Source organism: Nicotiana sylvestris, chromosome 12, assembly GCF_000393655.2.
Source record: "Nicotiana sylvestris chromosome 12, ASM39365v2, whole genome shotgun sequence".
In the NCBI taxonomy this organism is placed as follows: domain Eukaryota; kingdom Viridiplantae; phylum Streptophyta; class Magnoliopsida; order Solanales; family Solanaceae; genus Nicotiana; species Nicotiana sylvestris.
The window spans coordinates 11,260,409-11,280,057 of NC_091068.1; the positions used below are offsets into that span (position 1 = coordinate 11,260,409).

At 37.6% G+C, this 19,649-nt stretch overlaps 1 protein-coding gene across 1 annotated transcript; it reads left to right on the plus strand.

Moving 5' to 3' along the window:
- Positions 1–1,428: 1,428 nt before the first annotated feature.
- Positions 1,429–2,334, plus strand: LOC138882678 (uncharacterized). The gene has a single exon (XM_070163289.1). The coding sequence runs from the start codon at positions 1,429–1,431 to the stop codon at positions 2,332–2,334; it is 906 nt and encodes a 301-aa protein (XP_070019390.1).
- The last annotated feature ends 17,315 nt before the right edge of the window (positions 2,335–19,649 follow it).

The window sequence follows — 19,649 nt, forward strand, 5'->3', positions numbered from 1 at the left end:
TCTACTTCTACTGGTGAATTTTACATGATATTTAAAAAAATACCGAAAATTAACCGAACCGTACCGATACCGAAGAGAAACTGACATGATTGGGACGGTTTCGAAAAGTCTAATTTTGGTTATACATAATAGAATAATCGAAAAATGGTATGGTATAAATTTTAGAAAATAACCGTCCAAACCAAACCATTGACACCCCTAGAAGAAGGTCATACTGAGATAAACTCTACAAGCCTGACTTGGGATTGGAGAAATAAATATGTAGAATATTTGAAAATTAGAAAGCTACCTTCGGATCCAAAAGAATCGAGGGCCCTCCGTACAAAGGCAACCCAGTTTTGTTTGTCCGATGATGGGACCTTGTTTAGGATAATGTTTGATGGCCCACGGGCAATATGTCTAGGACCGGGAGATACTGAATACGTTCTTAGAGAAATTCACTGTTACAATCCATCTCCACCGTTCAAATCTAAGATCAATATGTTACGAACACTCAGTCAAAATTTCAACCCGATCCAACGGTTAACGAATCGGTAAACGTGATATGAAGTTGGCTGGTCGGAATAAAAATCTGCAGCAAAAAAAATACTTTTATTCTCTCTTCTCTCTTGATGAAAGTTCTCTCAAAAGCCTCTCTTATGTGCTTAAGTCTTTCAAAGACTTGTATCAATGAGCATAGAATAATTCTCCAAGGTTGTCCTATTTATAGCTCATGAGTGGTGCTTTCTCTTAAAGCCAAAACCCACTCAAAATAGGAATAAACCAAATCCAATTTCAAATAGGAATGGAAACCAAAAGAGAATAGGATTAGGCCATTGAGCCTTTGGCTGGACAACATGGGCATGTGCCCAACACTTTCACGAAGAAACGGAAAGAGAGGAGAAGCCTAAATAATTTATTTATAATGTCTTCTTCCTAGAGCTAACACAAATAGGAAAAAGTATATCCTTTTGCTATCAATAAAAGAGTATATGTTATGATAAATATCACATTATGTTGGATGTCTACTCTTCTTTTATGATCTTCATCTCAAATATTTAATGACGTATTCAATGACATATTTTGTATGTTCAATGACATATTCCATGACATATTTTCTTCACTTTTATGCCTATATAAAGGCCTTGTAATAGATAAAAAAATACACACAATTGAAGAAGAAATAAGAATCTCTCTTCCTCTCTTTCTCTCTATATCTCTTAGTTTGTTTTTACTTGTTCTATATTGTTTTTTTGGGTAATATTTTATAACACGTTATCAGCACGAGGCTCTACCATCTCAAGAAGATCTTTGAGAAAATTAAGGTATAATTTTTCTCAAATTTGTATTTTTTTTAAATGTCCGATATTATGAAAAGAAAGTTCGATGCCCTTGAAATTTCGGGCAAGAACTATATGACATGGGTATTGGATGCTCAAATTCATTTAGATGCAATGGGTCTTGGAGACGCCATTAAAAATAAAAGATAAAGCATCTACACAAGACTGTGCTAAGGCCTTGATTTTCTTGCGCCATCACCTTGATGAAGGGTTGAAAATTGAATATCTCACAGTGAAAGATCCATTTGTTTTGTGGAATGGTTTAAAGGAAAGATATGACAACTTAAAGTTGGTCACTCTTCCACAAGCACGATATGATTGGGCTCATCTTAGGCTCCAAGACTTTAAGTCTGTTTCTGAATATAATTCTGCTATGTTTAGAATTACTTCCAAATTGAAACTCTGTAGAGATAATATCAGTGACTATGATATTCTTGAAAAAACGTTTACAATATTTCATGCCTCCAATATGGTCTTACAACAGCAGTACCGAGAGAAAGGCTTCACAAAGTACTCTCAGTTGATTTCTCTTCTACTTGTGGCTGAACAAAACAATGAATTGCTTATGAGAAATCACGAAAATCGACCCATTGGGTCTACACCATTGCCTAAAGAGGATGAGGTGTATTCCCATTATGCTAATCGTGGAAAAGGTCGTGGCCATATTCGTGGTCGTGGCATTATCCAAGGAAGAAATTTTTCTGGTGTTAATCATCCTCCACCGAAAAATAACTTCCAAAAATGGAAAGGTAAAGATGAGAAGCGAAACGCAAAGGGTTCAGAAACTAAATGCTATCGTTGCGGTAGAAAAGGGCATTGGGCAAAAATTTGTCGCATACCAAAATATTTGGTTGAGCTTTATCAAGCATCTCTGAAGAATAAAGGCTCTGAAGCCAATCTTGTCTATGACAATGAATTTGACATCACCCACTTAGATGTGGCAGATTTTTTTGAGCACCCTGATGAAAAAATAAACCACTTGATCGGTGATGGATCTGTGGTTAGAGATGATTGAGCAATTTAATTTTTATACTTTCCTATTTGTAGTATGTAATGAATAAACATCTCGTAATTTTTATTGCACTTTATAATTCTTCTTATGTAGTTCTTAAGAATATTTTTATTTTCGAAATTTTATAAATTTCACAAACAAGGAGTAATATCCTATTAATTAGTATTCTAGTCTCAGTGATCTTTTAACGATTTTAACTTTCCTATACATTGCTTTAATTCTCTTTAAGAAAAGGTTTACAAGCACCCTAGAACAACTTTTGTTACTTCACCCTCAATTTTTTTTATGAGTATGTTCTTTTCTTACACGGTTCAATTATTTTTCATACAATGTGTAGGAAAATGAAAATAATTTATACATGTAAATAAATTTGTTGTAGTTGTATTAGTCATATGTGTACTTGTATTTTTTTTTGCGTAATTATTTGTATAATAATTAGAATTTGCCAGAAAATGCATTAAAGGCGACTATTGAATTATTGGTTTAACTTTATTTCTTTTCTATTTTTCTCTAAAAATACTAATATTTATTCATATACTTCTTTTGTATGTCAAACTATGGGAAGCAAATATGGATATCTTTCAAAGCAAATTTGGATCAAAATTCAATTATAAAAATATTTGCTGAATTAATTCATGTACGACAAATACAATATTCAAAGAGAAGAAATATTTCTCTCATTTAAGTATGTGTAAGGCAGATATTACTACAATTTCTGGTAGTAGTAATCTAATTGAAGGCTCTGAAAGAGCTACTATAACTCTTCCTATGGGAACAATAATTATCATTGAGAATGCAATGTTCTTCTCTAAGTCCAAGAGGAACTTGTTGAGATTTAAAGATATCCGCAGAAATAAATTTCATATTAAGACAATAGATGAGAATAATATGGAATATCTCATCATTACCAAGAATGTCTCTGGCCAGAAAAGAATTATTGAGAAGTTCCCATCTTTATCTTGTGGCCTGTATTGGACAAAAATTAGTGCAATTAAGGCACATTCTATTTCTACCTTAAACCAAAAGGTTACTGCTTCCAATACTTTTGTACTTTGGCATGATAGATTGGGCCATCCTGGATCAATTATGATGAGAGGAATCATAGAAAACTCAAATGAGCATCCATTAAAGAATTTGAAAATTCTTTTAAATAATGAATTTTCTTGCACTTCTTGTTATCAAGGCAAGTTAATTATAAGACTATCACCAACAAAGATTGGGATTGAGTCCCCTGCATTTTTAGAACGTATATAAGGGGACATTTGTGGACCTATTGACCCACCTAGTGGGTCGTTTAGATATTTTATGGTCTTAATAGATGCATCCTCTAGATGGTTCCATGTATGCCTATTGTTATCTCGCAACCTCGCGTTTGCAAAATTAATGGCACAAATAATCCGATTACAGGCACAATTTTCCGATAATCCAATTAAGTTTATTAGACTTGATAATACTGCTGAGTTTTCATTCCAAGCATTTAATGATTATTGCTTATCAATTGGGATAAAAGTGGAACATCCTGTAGCTCATGTTCACACTCAAAATGGCCTTGCAGAGTCTTTAATTAAACGTGTACAATTGATAGCAAGATCGTTACTCGTGAAAACGAAGTTGCCCACTTCTGTTTGGGGTCACGCCATTTTACATGCAGAAATGCTAATTCGTCTTAGACCGACAAATTATCACAAATATTCCCTGTTGCAATTAGTTTTGGGTCATGAACCTAATATATCTCATCTAAGAATTTTTGGATGCGCTGTATATGTGCCTGTAGCACCCCCATATCGCACCAAGATGGGTCCCCAAAGAAGGTTAGGAATATGTGTTGGGTTTGAATCGCCCTCCATTATTCGCTACCTTGAAACATTAGCGGGAGATTTGTTCACTACTCGTTTTGCAGATTATCGATTCGATGAGGCATTTTCCCCAAAATTAGGGGGAGAAATTAGTGAAATCAAACGTGAAATTTTGTGGAAAAATACATCATTGTCTCATCTTGATCCACGTGCCTCTATTTGTGATACAGAGGTGCAAAAGATTATCCATTTGCAGAAAATAGAAAATCAAATATCAGATGCATTTACGGATCTGAAAAGGATAACAAAATCACATATCCCTGCAGAGAATGTTCCAATCCGTATTGATGTCCCTATTGGACAATCTTCTAGTATCATAGCTAATGCGTCAAAAGCACGCCTAAAACGTGGCAGACCATTAGGTTCTAAGGATCGAAATCCTAAAAAAAGAAAAACAAATGATCAAGATGACACTACGAAAGAGTCTCATAAAGAAATTCACGATTTAACCAATCCTGAGATTCATGAGGAAATCAATGAGCCAGAGACTCAAGAAAATAAGGAACTATCAATAAATCCAATCGATATTGAGACAAATTTGAATCGAATCGATATAGTGGTGGATTACATCTTTGCATATAATGTTGCATCTAGCATTATGCAAGAAAGTGAGGATCTTGAACCTCAATCTGTTGGAGAATGTCGACAAAGACTTGATTGGCCAAAATGGCAAGAAGCAATCCAATTAGAGTTAAGTTCACTTGCAAAACATGAAGTTTTTGGGCCTGTAGTCCAAACACCTAATGGTGTTAAGCCTGTTGGCTATAAATGGGTCTTTGTACGCAAAAGGAATGAAAAAAATGAGGTGCAAAGATATAAGGCACGCCTTGTTGCACAAGGATTTTCACAAAGGCCTGGTATTGATTATGAAAAGACATATTCTCCTGTTATGGATGCTATAATATTCCGTTATCTCATTAGTTTTGCTGTCCATGAAAAGCTTGACATGCATTTAATGGATGTAGTTACAACCTACCTTTACGGCTCACTTGATAATGAGATATACATGAAAATTCCCGAGGGATTTAAAATGCCTAACACACAGAATTCAAAGTCCCGAGAAATATTTTCAATCAAATTGCAAAGATCTTTATATGGTCTAAAGCAATCAGGAAGAATGTGGTATAACCGTCTTAGTGAGTATTTATTAAAGGAGGGTTATATAAATAATGCCATTTGTCCATGTGTTTTTATAAAGAAAAAAACATCGGAATTTGTTGTACTTGCCGTATATGTCGATGACATAAACCTTATTGGAACTCCTACAGAACTCCAAAAGGCAATTGATTATTTAAAGAAGGAATTCGAGATGAAAGATCTCGGAAAGACAAAATTATGTCTCGATTTGCAAGTTGAACATTTGACAAATGGGATTTTTGTTCATCAATCTGTCTACATTAAAAAGGTATTGAAACGGTTTTACATGGATGAAGCACATCCATTAAGTACTCCGATGATTGTTCGATCACTTGATGTGAATAAGGACCCGTTTTGACCTCAAGAAAAGAATGAAGAGCTTCTTAGTTCTGAAGTACCATATCTTAGTGCAATTGGTGCACTAATGTATCTTGCTAACACTACAAGGCCTAACATAACTTTTTTGGTTAATGTCTTAGCAAGATATAGCTCTGCTCCTACAAGCAGACACTGGAATGGGATCAAACACATATTGCGATATCTAAAAGGGACTACCGATATAGGCTTATTTTATGGAAATGATTGCAATCCCGATCTTGTTGGTTATGCCGATGCTGGGTATTTATCTGACCCACATAAGGCTCGATCTCAAACAGGTTATATGTTTACATGTGGCGGCACTACTATATCTTGGCGATCGACTAAGCAATCAATCGTGGCTACTTCTTCTAATCATGCTGAGATAATTGATATTCATGAAGCAAGTCGAAAATGTATTTGGTTGAGGTCTATAATACATCTTATCCGAGACAAATGTGGTTTGAAGTGTGAAAAACTACCCACAATTTTGTATGAAGACAATGTAGCATGCATAGCCCAATTGAAGGGAGGATTCATAAAAGGAGATAGGACAAAGCACATTTCACCAAAATTATTTTTTACACATGATATTCAAAAGAATGGTGATATCAATGTGCAACAGATTCGCTCAAGTGATAATATGGCTGATTTGTTTACCAAATATCTACCAACATCAACCTTCAAGAAACTGGTGTACAAAATTGGGATACGAAGGCTCAAGGATGTGAGTTGATGCTCTCATCAGGGGGAGTTAATACGCATTGTACTCTTTTTCCTTTACAAGGTTTTGTCCCACTGGGTTTTCCTTGTAAGGTTTTTAACGAGGCAACCAAAAAGCGTATTTCTAAACATGTGTACTCTTTTTCCTTCACTAGGATTTTTTTTCCCATATGATTTTTTCCTAACAAGGTTTTAACAAGGCACATGTAACGACCCGACCGGTTGTTTTGAGCTTCGGCGCGTCATTCGGCAATTTGAGGCCATAAGCGGCTTCATCTCAGGTATATTGACTTGTGTGTATGGTCAGAATTAAAATTCAGGAAGTTTGGAGTAAAATCTAAATGGAAATTCTCATTTTGAAAGCTTAAAATTGAAGAAATGAACTAGGATTAGAATTTTGAGTAAATGACCTCGGAATTGAGATCTGAAAGTTCCAGCATGTTCGTATGATGATTTCGGACTTGGGCGTATGTCCGGATTTGGTTTTGGGTAACCCGTGAGCATTTCAGCGTATATTGTGAAAGTTAGTACTTTAGAAGAATTTCATAAATTTGGGTTGGAAGGCATTTCAGTGTTATATATGTCCGTTTGGGATTCCGAGTATGGGAATAGATCCGTTTGGTAATTCTGGAGTTGGGAGCACGATCGGAAGTGAATTCGGATGTCCGGAGGTCATTTTGAAGTCATTTGGCTAAATATAGAAATTTGAAGGTTTTTGAGAAAATTCGACCGGAAGTGGAAATTTTGATATCGGGGTCGGAATGTGGTTCCGAAAGATGGTGCAAGTCCGTAATGTCGAATATGACTTGTGTGCAAAATTTGAAGTCATTCCGGAATGATTTTGGTAAGGTTTGAGACACTTAGTCTCTTTTAAGGAGGTTTAAGTTGGAAAAGTCAACCGAACGTTGAATTATGTGTTAGAGGGCTCGGATTTGAATTCTGATGATTCGGTTAGCTTCAGGGGATGATTTGTGACTTAGAAGTGTGATCAGAAGTAATTTTGGAGGTCCGGTGTAGAATTAGGCTTGAATTGACGAAGTTAGTGTTTTGGCGAATTCCGGTTGATAGGTGAGATTTTGATACGGGAGTCGGAATGGAATTCCGAGAATTGCTGTAGCTTTGTTATGTCATTTTTGATGTGTGTGCAAAATTTCAGGTCATTCGGACATCGTTTGGTTGGGTTTTTGATCGAAAGTGTATTTTCGGAAGTTTTTGGAAACTTAGGCTTGAATTCGATGAGTTTTGGGTAATTTGATGTTGTTTGAGGTGTTTTGATGATTTGAGCAGGTTTTAATGATGTTATGAATTATGTTGGCATTTTTGGTCGGGGTCCCATGAGGCTCGGATAAGTTTTGGAAGAGTTTTTGGAAGATTTTTGCCGTTTTGAGCATAAGCATGTAATGATCCAAGGGTCCATTTTTAGTTCTAAAGATCCAAATTTGATTTCGAGACTTCCAAAATTTAAATCATGAATTATAGGACTGATCTGGAAATTTTGGTTTAATTTCATCAAATCGCGATTGAGTTTTTGACGTGAAATGTGAGTTAATTGTTTAACGAGCGAAATGAGTATTGAACTGGGCAAACGAGCTCCGAATTGAGTTTCGATTGAAGGGTTGTGTTCGTATTATTATTTGTGATTCATAGGAACAAGAATCGTCTAATTCCGAGTTCGTATGATGAAGTTAGAGCTTTTTTAGTGAAAATAAAAGCTGCTGCAATTTCTGTTGTTAAGCTGTCTTTGGACAGCAATGTGCAGTCATGGAGCGTACTTCGGAGACATATATCTTTTGATCTACAGGGAATTTTGAGATAATTTAAAAACTAAAGTTGTAGCCCTTCGTATCTAGTTTCGAGAAAACTAAAGAAATCGTAATTTGTACATTTGTAGAGACAGTTATGATTGATTGAAGATTACTGGTGGAGCAGTTTCTCCAGAAATTTTCTGATTTCATGGAGCCGATTTAGAAGCTCATATCTCGAGATATATAAAGATTTATATGGTTTACCAACTATCAAATTAAATATCTTTGAGTCTAGTTTCTAAATCTTCAAACCGTTTGTCATTTGGATATTTATACAAGACGTTATGGGTGTTTAAACAGAAGGTGTCCGACAAGGAACAATTTTAATAGGATGTACAACTTGTATAGCACAAGTGCAAGGTACAACTCGACGAAGCACAGGCAGATTCTTTTATACACGGATTTAGCTCACTTTTCTTCATTTCTTCAAAGTATGGACGATTTTTGGGGAGCTTCATCAAGCATCAAAGGTGAGTTGTTTCTACTTATTTCCAAGTTAAATACATGGATTAGAGCTGAAAACTCAAGTAATTTATGGACAAAAATGGTGGTTTAGGGCTTGAAACTTAAGAGAATTAAATGGTGATTTGAGGGGTCAAATGAACTCCGATTTTTGTGAATTTGGTATGTATAGACTCGTGGCGAGATAAGGGTCGTATTGATGTAAAAATTTCTGAATTTCGAGACGTGGGCCCGGGGCTCGGGTTTTGCTAATTTCGGGATTTTCGACATTTTTCGAGTCTTTTCGATTGGGTTATATTCCCTTAGCCTATTGTAACGTATTCGTTGTGGTTTTGACTAGATTCGACGCACGAAGAGGTCGATTCAAGAGGAAAGGGCATTGCGGACTAGTCTACGGCCGGTTAGAGGTGAGTAATAGATGTAAATGCTGTTCTGAGGGTTTGAAACCCCGGACTTTCACATCGTAATGCTATATTGAGGCATGACACGCACTCCATGGCGAGTGCGGGGTCGGATACTACTGGGGATTGTGACTTGGTCCACCCCGTGTGATGTTTATACTATACTGGTAATTGATACACATACTTCATTGATATTACTGGGCTTGATGCCATGTTTGGGGCCTTGTGCCGATTTGTAAAATCTTCGAGGATTGATATTACTGCTTAGCATGATTTGCATATCATTTAATTTCAGTCCAAGGTTTTAAATGCTGTTTTGCAAACTCAGCCATAATTCTAAGTGTTGAAAACTTAAATGATATTTTTAAATGTATTCCGGGCTGGGAACTTCTGTTTTGTAAATGCCCAAGGGGCTTATTATATTATTTTCTGGACTGATTATAAAGTGACTTGAAACAGTGGTAACAATGACACTGTGTGATATACTTGAAACAGTGGTAACAATGACACTGTGTGATATACTTGAAATAGTGGTAACAATGACACTGGATGATATACTTGAACAGTGGTAACAATGGCACTGTATGATATAAATTGGTCAGGTAACAATGGCTGACCGGTCAGGTAACAATGACTGACCAAGATATTGCGCTTGGGCTGTAGGAGCCCCTCCGGAGTCTGTACACACCCCCAGTGAGCGCCGTCGACGATAAATAAATATGGATGGCTCGGGCTGCACGCCGCAGTGGGTACTGGAATGTACCATCATATGCATTGCATTGTATTCATGTATTTGTATCTATACTGTTGTTTAGCTGTTCAGTTCCATATGTTGCTGTATATTTGGATTTTAGCTTACTTTGTGTATTTACTGGGTTTTTTTATCTTCGGACTGTAGTTACTTTTATTACTCACTGGGTCGGAGTACTCACTTTACTCCCTGCACCTTGTGTGCAAATCCTAGGCAGTCTCAGGCTCAGTAGATCCAGTTGATCAGCAAATCCAGCCTCTGGGAGTATCGAGGTAGCTACACGGCGTTTGTAGCCATGAGATCTTCTCCCTCCTATCCTATCTCTTTATTTCCGCATTATCAAACTTTGGATATACCATGTATTAGGATGATATTCTGTATTCTAGAGGCTCAGATTCGTGACACCGGGTCCTAGTGAGATTATATTGTGTATTTTGTTAAAATCTTCAGTACTTTAATCTTGCTTAATTGATATTTCTTTCCGCTATTTTTGATAAATTGGGTTAAGTGTTGAATAATGGTTGGGCTTGCCTAGTAGTGTAACGGGCGCCATCACGACCGGGATTTGGGTCGTGACAAAGTTGGTATCAGAGCCTAGGTTACTTGGTCTCACGAGTCATGAGCCGGTTTAGTAGAGTCTCGCGGATCGGTACGGAGACGTCTGTACTTATCCTCGGGAGGCTGCAGAACCTTTAGGAAAACTTCACATTCTTAAATTCTTATCGTGCGTCCTCGATTCAGCTTGAAAAGAAACTTTTGGAATTCCTTCCGCGTGATCGTATGTACCAATGGGCGCTCAGTATCAGATGTGTCTCGATGGCTTTTGATTCCCCGATCGAGGGGCGAGGTGTAATCTCTGTGAGTTTGAAGTTAGACCAGTCAGGAGGACTTGAGGCCAAATCTTTGCCAATTGCTTGAGCACCAAGGTGCTGATTTTGTGAGCAAGTGTTTTGAACTCATATGTTCATTATTGTCCTTGTTAGCCGGAATGGCGGTTGGATATCCACGTGATGAGTATGTTAGTGTTGCGAGGTGTATTTGTACGACTTGGTAGTGGCGAAGAAGCCTACTGGATAGTAGATGAACTGTTAAGTGATTCGTTTCTTATTGTGATTTGTTGAGTAGCCCGAGTTATGGGCGCGTGAAGAATATTTTTCGTGTCTCCTAGTTAGATAAGTCTGGGAGCTGAGATCGCTTCCGTAAATGTATTATGACGAAATCGTTGAGTCAAGGAGACCACCTTGAAGGTCGAAAATATTAAAGGAAGAATATGTTCCTACTTGGTTGAATAGCCCAATAATGGAGGGTTGAAGGGTATTTTCTATGTGTTATGATTCAAATAGGTGCAACGCATGTCCATGTATCAATTTAGATTTATGTAATTGATATGCATTGTGATGCTTTGTCAAGTTGTGGATGTGTTGTTAGGATGGTTTTGGTGATTCTCTGGCAGGTGGATAGGACCAATTACAAAGGAGGCTCTGCCGAAATTTTTGAAAAATTTAGGACTTAGTAAGTGGGCTTAGCTGTTGTGTGAGTAAATGCAAGAATTGCAGAAGAGTTAAAATTCCAGATGATTCGTGTTTCCACGAGCTTATGATGGAGTGAGTTTAATCTCACCATGATATTACGACAGCAATAGAGTATATGTGTTGTGATCTATGGCTTCGAGCCAAGTTGGGGAGCTTGCTGTTGATTAGCTGATTGCACGGTTTATTACCTGCGTGAATTCTGGTTATTGGCGTATTGGTGGGTTATTGCAGCTACGGAAAAGGACCATGAGTGGTAATTTGAGTAAATGAATTGTTGGATGCATGTTATGGTTAGCCTTATTGGCTCATGTTCAGACTTGAGGGAAGATTCATGATTTATGCCTCGTATAGGTGCAGGCTTCGAGGGAAGTGATCCCTCTAGGTGCTTTATCGAGAGGGTATTCATATGTTATAAAATTCAGTAGAGTTAGTTGCATTCGGGGCCAAGTCAGAGTTGGGTGGCTCTCAATAGCGGTCCTAGTTAATTCAAGAGGTAAAGTGTGGTGCCTAATGATTTTGAGTCTATAAGTACGGTTAAGAGTCAAGCTTTTGAAGCAGCTTATGAAGAAAGGCACAGAATGTTCTATGATGTTTTGACTTGCGGTGTAGCATTTGAGAGACATGAAATGGTCATGGTATTTGAGACAACATGGTCTCGTGATTTAAGGTCACTCGGGGTGAGTTTGGTTGAAATAAGTTAGGTGTTAAAGGGAGATATTATTATTTCTAAGGCAATCAAGGATAAATTGGAATGAAGTAGATTGATTAGCCATAGTTGAGTTGGTATACTGGTGTCAGTGATCGGTTCGTCCAGCGTGATCGAGTTATGCATGTGAGGCTTGTCGGCCGCAGTGATTGATGTTATTCTGAAGCATGCTTTTGTTAGGGCCTATTATGAGTAGGCGGATCCCAGAAAGTGTTATGGTGGCTTGGACAACTACTTAGAGATTGGCATATTCGACGATTATGAGGATTCGCCTGTATGCTGCTATAGTTCTCCTGAAGTGAGTTAAATGGAAAGTCTTATGTGATGAAGTATTAGCCTATCGGCGGTTCCAGAGTTGTGATGGAAATCACGTCTATCGTATATTGGCACGTGAGGTGCAGTGAGTGGTATGGAATTTGAAGTAAGGACCAAGGTTGTAGTTTGGTCAATGACTGTGATGTCACGATCTCGGATGAGCAGTATATGAGTTTCAATGTTTTGAGTAAGATGGGTATTGACGTCAGTATCACCTGAGGTCGGTGTTCTGTGAGAAAGGCTTTGCATCCTGGTTAGGGATTCTTGATCGCTTTTCAACGTTAGTGCAGCTGGTGGTTTGGATGTGCAGACCCGTTAATTATTTCGGAAGATGGTGGGAGCTTGTCCCACAGGAATATTGTATAAGTGTGATATGTAGTCACTTGATTAATTAGAAATTTAAACCAAGTATGAGGATTTTGGTAATATCATCCATTTGAGAATTTATGCCCGGAGGGCACTCTGTTTATTGGGTTATGGACCTGTGAAAGATTATTGGCCTAGCTTGGCACGATCAGGATCGACTTGAGGTCGGTGGATAGATTTAAATGTGGAAGTGAGCCTTACGTCAGGCCAGTTGTGTTTATTTCAGCAATGCGCTCTTTATGGAAGGATAGTCGCAGTCTTATTTCGTGGTCAGTTAATTCATGTAAAGATATATTGCACCGTATGAGTTGTGAGACGGCTTGGTAAATTCCTTATGTGTTGAGGTTCCGCTCAGCGGTGATGTTATATGAGCAGGATGAGACTTAGATCATGTATCGCACCTCAGTTGTGCTTGAGTTTGTAGCCTATAGCGCTATATGTTTCCTTGGGAATGATATTATGCACCTTAGTGTGTTTATGACCGATGTTCGATATTTTGATGTGATGAGCTATTCAGCTTGACGTATATCTCCTTATGTGAGTTCTATATGTGGGTCGGGTGGCACACCGCCATGGGTATGTTGTTTGGATCGGGTTGCACGCCACAACAGTGTGATGTTCAGTTCAGTGCCCATATTTGCTTTTGTGTGTTCTGTTTCCCTGTTTTCTGAGGAAGTCTATGTTAGTGTGCGAGTTGAGTAGTTCCTTCTAGAGTTCGCCTTCCTTTTGTATCGCGTTCGAATTGATAGCATACTGGCACATTGTGGCGTCCTTGTGGGATTTTTGATTATGTCTGAGGTGGCTTATTGCCTGAGCAGTTCGTACTGGGTGAGACGAGGTTACTAGATTTGGGGTCAGTGCAAACTGATTATATGAAGTATATTATAGAGCAAAGATCATTCTTTGGTTTGGGACAAGGTAATGGAACTTGTCAGGAGTGTAGATCCAATGAATTGTTGATTCAGCAGTTGGTTGTGAATTTTGGCACATCTCTTCAGTCGTATCGGTGTTGAAAAAAAATATATATATATAAAAAAAAACTAGAGCAAGACCTGTGTAGATCATGAGATGCAATGGGAGCATCAGATTCGTGGAATTTCGACCATTATGTTTAAAGAATGTTATTGTGGTTCTATGAGTAAGTGATGCAAAGTGTGAATTCAGCAAAGTTATGCAGTCATGTTTGGGTACAGCGTGTGGAGATTGATATGGTGGTCGTATGATGGAAACAGGCTTGGCAGGGAAATTCAGGATGTTGGAATTGGGCCTAATGGCTTATTTGCTTGAATAAATAAGTATATCTACAGAATTATCGAGCTAATGTGCTCAACGGAGTAGTGGTAGCATGGGAAGGTGCATGATGTGTTAAACAAGTGATTTTGGACTACTTCAGTGTAGTTCTCAGCACGTTTGAGGACGAACGTATGTTTAAGTGGGGGAGATTGTAACGACCCGATCGGTCGTTTTGAGCTCTGGCGCGTCATTCGACAATTTGAGGCCATGAGCGGCTTCATCTCAGGTATATTGACTTGTGTGTATGGTCAGAATTAAAATTCAGGAAGTTTGGAGTCAAATCTAAATGGAAATTCTCATTTTGAAAGCTTAAAATTGAAGAAATGAACTAGGATTAGAATTTTGAGTAAACGACCTCGGAATTGGGATCTGAAAGTTCCAGCATGTTCGTATGATGATTTCGGACTTGGGCGTATGTCCGGATTTGGTTTTGGGTAACCCGTGAGCATTTCGGCGTATATTGTGAAAGTTAGTACTTTAGAAGAATTTCATAAATTTGGGTTGGAAGGCATTTCAGTGTTATAGATGTCCGTTTGGGATTCAGAGTATGGGAATAGATCCGTATGGTGATTCTGGAGTTGGGAGCGCGATCGGAAGTGAATTCGGATGTCCGGAGGTCATTTTGAAGTCATTTGGCTAAATATAGAAATTTGAAGGTTTTTGAGAAAATTCGACCGGAAGTGGAAATTTTGATATCGGGGTCGGAATGCGGTTCCGAAAGATGGGGCAAGTCCGTAATGTCGAATGTGACTTGTGTGCAAAATTTGAAGTCATTCCGGAATGATTTTGGTAAGGTTTGAGATACTTAGTCTCTTTTAATGAGGTTTAAGTTGGAAAAGTCAACCGAACGTTGACTTATGTGTTAGAGGGCTCGAATTTGAATTCCGATGATTCGATTAGCTTCGAGGGATGATTTGTGACTTAGGAGTATGATCAGAAGTAATTTTGGAGGTCCGGTGTAGAATTAGGCTTGAATTGGCGAAGTTAGTATTTTGGCGAATTCCGGTTGATAGGTGAGATTTTGATCCGGGAGTCGGCATGGAATTCCAAGAATTGTTGTAGTTTTGTTATGTCATTTGTGATGTGTGTGCAAAATTTCAGGTCATTCGGACATCGTTTGGTCGGGGTTTTGATCGAAAGTGTATTTTCGAAGTTTTTGGAAACTTAGGCTTGAATTCGATGAGTTTTGGGTAATTTGATGTTGTTTGAGGTGTTTTGATGATTTGAGAAGGTTTTAATTATGTTATGATTATGTTGGAATTTTTGGTCGGGGTCCCATGATGCTCTGATAAGTTTTGGAAGAGTTTTTGGAAGATTTTTGCCGTTTTGAGCATAAGCATGTAATGATCCAAGGGTCCATTTTTAGTTCTAGAGATCCAAATTTGATTTAGAGACTTCCAGAATTTAAATAATAAATTATAGGACTGATCTGGAAATTTTGGTTTAATTTCATCAAGTCGCGATTGGGTTTTGACGTGAAATGTGAGTTAATTGTTTAACGAGCGAAATGGGTATTGAACTGGGAAAACGAGCTCCGAATTGAGTTTCGATTGAAGGGTTGTGTTCGTATTATTATTTGTGACTCATAGGTACAAGAATCGTCTAATTTCGAGTTCGTATGATGGAGTTAGAGCCTTTTTAGTGAAAATAAAAGCTGCTGCAATTTCTGCTGCTAAGCTGTCTTTGGACAGCAATGTGCAGTCATGGAGCGTACTTCGGAGACCTATATCTTTTGATCTACAAGGAATTTTTAGATGATTCAAAAACGAAAGTTGTATCCCTTCGTATCTAGTTTCGATAAAGCTAAAGAAATCGTAATCTGGACATTTGTATAGAAAGTTATGATTGATTGAAGATGACTGGTGGAGCAGTTTCTCCAGAAATTTTCTGATTTCATGGAGCCGATTTAGAAGCTCATATCTCGAGATATATAAAGATTTATATGGTGTACAACCTATCAAATTAAAGATCTTTGAGTCTAGTTTTTAAACATCAAACCGTTTGTCATTTGGATATTTATACAAGACGTTATGAGTGTTTAAACAGAAGGTGTCCGACAAGGAACAATTTTAATAGGATGTACAACTTGTATAGCACAAGTGCAAGGTACAACTCGATGAAGCACAGACAGATTCTTTTAAACACGGATTTGGCGTATTTCTTTCATCTGCTTGGATTATTTTGGAGATAATTTCAAGGGGGATTTCATCAAGCATCAAAGGTCAGTTGTTTCTATTTATTTCCAAGTTAAATACATGGATTAGAGCTGAAAACTCAAGTAATTTATGGACAAAAATAGTGGTTTAGGGCTTGAAACTTAAGAGAATTAAATGGTGATTTGAGGGGTCAAATGAACTCCGATTTTTGTGAATTTGGTATGTATAGACTCGTGGCGAGATAAGGGTCGTATTGATGTAAAAATTTCTGAATTTCGAGACGTGGGCCCGGGGCTCGGATTTTGCTAATTTCGGGATTTTCGACATTTTTCGAGTCTTTTCGATTGGGTTATATTCCCTTAGCCTATTGTAACGTATTTGTTGTGGTTTTGACTAGATTCGATGCACGAAGAGGTCGATTCAAGAGGAAAGGGCATTGCGGACTAGTTTACGGCCTGTTAGAGGTGAGTAATAGATGTAAATGCTATTCTGAGGGTTTGAAACCCCGGACTTTCACATCGTAACGCTATATTGAGGCGTGACACGCACTCCATGGCGAGTGCGGGGTCAGATACTACTGGGGATTGTGACTTGGTCCACCCCGTGTGATGTTTATACTATACTGGTGATTGATACACATACTTCATTGATATTACTGGGCTTGATGCCATGTTTGGGGCCTTGTGCCGATTTGTAAAATCCTTCGAGGATTGATATTACTGCTTAGCATGATTTGCATATCATTTAATTTCAGTCCAAGGTTTTAAATGCTGTTTTGCAAACTCAGCCATAATTCTAAGTGTTGAAAACTTAAATGATATTTTTAAATGTATTCCGGGCTGGGAACTTCTGTTTTGTAAATGCCCAAGGGGCTTATTATATTATTTTCTGGACTGATTATAAAGTGACTTGAAATAGTGGTAACAATGACACTGTGTGATATACTTGAAACAGTGGTAACAATGACACTGTGTGATATACTTGAAATAGTGGTAACAATGACACTGGATGATATACTTGAACAGTGGTAACAATGGCACTGTATGATATAAATTGGTCAGGTAACAATGGCTGACCGGTCAGGTAACAATGACTGACCAAGATATTGCGCTTGGGCTGTAGGAGCCCCTCCGGAGTCTGTACACACCCCCAGTGAGCGTCGTCGACGATAAATAAATATGGATGGCTCGGGCTGCACGCCGCAGTGGGTACTGGAATGTACCATCATATGCATTGCATTGTATTCATGTATTTGTATCTATACTGTTGTTTAGCTGTTCAGTTCCATATGTTGCTGTATATTTGGATTTTAGCTTACTTTGTGTATTTACTGGGTTTTTTTATCTTCGGACTGTAGTTACTTTTATTACTCACTGGGTCGGAGTACTCACTTTACTCCCTGCACCTTGTGTGCAGATCCAGGGCAGTCTCAGGCTCAGTGGATCCAGTTGATCAGCAGATCCAGCCTCTGGGAGTATCGAGGTAGCTGCACGGCGTTCGCAGCCATTGATCTTCTCCCTCCTATCCTATCTCTTTATTTCCGCATTATCAGACTTTGGATATACCATGTATTAGGATGATATTCTGTATTCTAGAGGCTCAGATTCGTGACACCGGGTCCTAGTGAGATTATATTGTGTATTTTGTTAAAATCTTCAGTACTTTAATCTTGCTTAATTGATATTTCTTTCCGCTATTTTTGATAAATTGGGTTAAGTATTGAATAATGGTTGGGCTTGCCTCGTAGTGTGCTGGGCGCCATCACAACCAGAATTTGGGTCGTGACAGCACATTATCTATGGACATCCAAGGGGGAGTGTTATGATAAATATCACATTATGTTGGATGTCTACTCTTCTTCCATGATCTTCATCTCAAATGTTTAATGACATATTCGATGACATATTTTGTATGTTCAATGACATATTCCATGACATATTTTCTTCACTTTTATGCCTATATAAAGGCCTTGTAATAGATAGGAAAATACACACAATTGAAGAAGAAATAAGAATATCTCTTCCTCTCTTTCTCTCTATATCTCTTAGTTTGTTTTTGCTTGTTCTATATTGTTATTTTGGATTATATTTTATAGCAGTATAATAATTCATGACTAATTTTTCTAGACATTACATTAGGGACAACACCCCACCCCTTTAATATTACTACCCTCCTACAGTCCTACTCCATGCAACATCATATTTCATAACACGAAAAAGGACTGTCTGGTGCATGAGTATCCCGAATTAACGCAAGGTTCGGGGAAGAACTTCACCCTAGAAAAGTATGATGTAGATAGTTTACTTCAATACAAGTATCAGTAGATAATTTCATACTCTAATCCAAGGGCAGCTCCATAAAATTAATGGCTAAAGCTTGGGGCGTATCTAGGGGTGTACATGGACCGGGTTGGTTCGATTTTTATCAAAACCAAACCAAACAGACTATATCGGTTTGGATTGGTTCGGTTTTGTCGGGTTTTTCGGGTCTTTTTGTTACATGAATATTATTTCAAGCTTACTTTGTTAAAATTATAGATAAAGTTCTAATAAGTGAATATATATGTTTAGTAAATATGGAAAAAATGAACAAACATATGATCTATTAAAATATTCTAATGGGAGAATTCTTTTAGTAACACATGATAGTTATTTTCTTAGTCGTCTAATAATAATATTTCGTTAATTTATGCTTTTAAGGTTAATACATGAGAGGATCCCAAATATTTCTACATTTTCTAAAGAAAATTCACTATAAAGTCTTAAAAATATAAATAAAATTTATATATTTATATGTCAGTTTGGTTCGAATTTTTTTACTCAATACCAAACCAAGTCAAACCAAACCTACTCGGGTTTTTAAATTGGTTTGGTTTTTCGGTTTGGTGCAATTTTTTGCTTCGGTTTGAACACCCCTAGGCGTATCTATGTTACAAAATGTTGGGGGCATTTGAATCTATACCTGCTTTTTGGGTCACGTTTTAACTTGTGCCCGCTTTGCAAAAAAAATTGCAAGTGTACCCACTTTTTCGCGTAACTTCAGCATACAAGACTGAAGTAGCAAAGACAATCACGCAAAACTTCAGCATTCTAGTAGACGGGACTGAAGTGTGCTGAAGTTTTTGTTTTGTAACTGACGAACTTCAGCTCTAGAGCTGAAGTTTTTGTTTGTAACTGGCAAACTTCAGCCTTCTTAGAGTTGAACTTCAGCCTACTACATTGTAAATGCTCCATATATCTTTTTAACGAAGATATTGTGGTGGGATCACTGGAAGATAAATGAACTTCTTCCAACATCCAGTTTAATTTTAAATATAAACTACCACTTCGTCAAATTATCACACTAATATGCCATGTTTACGTATTTGAGATGTACTTTGAACAATTGATAATATGCGATCGCTTTTTATTTTTTAAATAATGATGTTACCCAGATGCATATCTAGGTGGTGTTGTATT